This window comes from Mercurialis annua, linkage group LG3, assembly GCF_937616625.2.
Source record: "Mercurialis annua linkage group LG3, ddMerAnnu1.2, whole genome shotgun sequence".
Classification (NCBI taxonomy): domain Eukaryota; kingdom Viridiplantae; phylum Streptophyta; class Magnoliopsida; order Malpighiales; family Euphorbiaceae; genus Mercurialis; species Mercurialis annua.
In genome coordinates, this window is record NC_065572.1 from 26546609 (window position 1) to 26548930 (window position 2322).

Here is a 2322-nt window from a genome sequence, read left to right on the forward strand (position 1 = left end):
CCCTTGATCTGTAGTTATGGACTCGGGCAAGCCGTGTCGGTGGACGATGTATTCTTTGAAGAACTTGATCACCGCTTCTTGTGTTGGCGACTTTAAAGGTTTAGCTTCGACCCACTTGGTGAAGTAGCAAGTGGCGATAATCACAAAAGTATGACCATCAGACGAGCCGGGGTATACTTTCCCTATCAGGTCGACCGCCCATCCTCTAAATGGCCATGGCTTGATGATGGAGTGCAGGTCTTCGGCCGGGACGTGTTGTATTGGGCCGAATTTCTGACAAGCTTCGCAACCTTTGGCATATCTTATGCAGTCTTGTTCCATTTTCGGCCAATAAAAGCCGTATTTATGGATAAGCCACCTCATTCTGGGGCCCGCCTGGTGGGCGCCTGCTATACCTTCGTGTACCTCGGCCATAGCAAGCATCGCCTCTTTTGGACCGATGCATCTGAAGACTAGCCCTTCAAAGCCCTTCTTATATAATTCGCCGGCTCAGACAACGTAATTAAGGGCTAAAGTCCTCAACCTCCTATTCGTGGCGTCTGGTTTTTCGAACCACTTAAGGAGCTCGTCCCTCCAATCTTGGGTGACGTCCCGCTGGTAAACCGAGAATTGTATTTCGTCGATCGTGATGCCCCCGGTGTGGAGATTCGGTGTTTCCCTCTTTATGGCGTCGAACTCTCGGTTTACCTTGTAACCACTACCGTGCTGAGCTAGGTCGTTTGCAACGCCGTTATCGGCCCTCTCTGTGTATTCTATCCTCGTATCCTGAAAGCCTTCGATCAGGTGTTTCGCCTTGTTGCAATACCTTATCAACAGCTCGGACTCGCATTTGAATTCTCCTGTCACTTGTTTAATGACTAGCAAAGAATCTCCTTTTACACTGATCGCCCTTGCCCCTAGCTCGGCTAAAATCTCAAAACCGAATATGAGGGCCTCATATTCTGCCTGATTGTTGGTGCACTCGAACTGGAGTCTGAATGACAATTGGTAGGATGCCCCCAAGGGCGTGACGATGTGTACTCCCGCGCCTGCCCCCTGGCTTGTCCTGGATCCGTCGAACCACATCTTCCACACGGCGATGTCGAAGAACGTGACTGTTTCTTCCTTGAGGGTAATACCAGGGTGATCGGCCAAGAAGTCTGCCAACACTTGTCCTTTTACTGCTCTTTGGGGAACATACACCAATGTGAATTCGGACATTGCAATCGCCCATTTTCCAATCCGATTCCTTAAGTATGGTTTTGATAAGATGTACTTAATGATATCGGTCTGCGACAAAACATACACTACGACCGGCAACATATAGTATCGCAGCTTACAACACGTGAAGTACAGACATAGACACATTTTTTCTATGTCGGTATAACCAATTTCCGTGTCCGTCAGTCCTCGGCTCAAATAGTAAACTGCTCTCTCGATCCCATCGTCCTCTTGGGCGAGCATACATCCCAGGGATTCGTGTGCAGCCGATAGGTATAGCAACAAAGGCTTATTCGGCTTTGGAGGAGTCATAACCGGAGGTTTTGCCAAGTAACCTTTCAAATTGTCGAACACCCTCTGTTGCTCGTCCGTCCATACCCACTCATCGGTCTCTTTTCCTCTCAGCAAAACACTCCAGCTGCAAAGCCGGCCCGCTGTGTTCGCTATGAATCTTCTTAAAAAATTGATTTGACCGATGAGCCTCTGGAGCTGCTTCTTGGTTTTGGGTGGTTCAGCATTGATAATCGCCTTGGCTTTGTTCTTGTCTATTTCTACTCCCCGCTGGTGAACCAAGAAACCCAAGAAGTTTCCAGCCGAAACGCCGAATGCGCATTTCAGAGGATTCATCTTCAACCCATTACATCGTATACGCTCGAAACCTTGCCGGAGGTCGGCCAGATGAATTTCACCGGTATTTGACTTGATTACGACATCGTCGATTTAGACCTCAAGGCAGTCAAGGCCTCTGAACATTTTTTTCATCGCCCTCTGATATGTTGCCCCCGCGTTTTTCAAGCCGAAAGGCATTACTACCCATTCGTACGCTCTGATCGGCCCGGGGCATCTAAAAGCCGTTTTGGAGATGTCCTCCTTGCTGATTGGAACTTGGTTGTATCCAGAGTGCGCATCGAGGAAACTGAGTATCATGTGTCCTGCTGCCCTGTCTATCAGCATATCGGCCACAGGCATCGGGTATTCGTCCTTGGGTGTGGCCGGGTTGAGGTTCCGAAAATCTACGCATACTCGTAGCTTCCCGTTTTTCTTCATCACTGGTGCGATGTTAGAGAGCCATTCGGTGTACTGGGCTTCCCGAATAAACTTGGCATCTTCCAGCCGCTTAAT

The 2322-nt window shown here is 49.1% G+C and overlaps 1 protein-coding gene across 1 annotated transcript; it reads right to left on the bottom strand.

The window, feature by feature from the left end:
* Positions 1-489: 489 nt before the first annotated feature.
* On the bottom strand, positions 490-1813 carry LOC126672457 (uncharacterized). Its single transcript, XM_050366406.1, has 2 exons — positions 1779-1813; positions 490-1618 (listed from the first exon to the last, which is right to left on the bottom strand). Exons 1-2 carry the CDS (start codon positions 1811-1813, stop codon positions 490-492), a joined length of 1164 nt encoding a protein of 387 aa, XP_050222363.1.
* Positions 1814-2322: the final 509 nt, after the last annotated feature.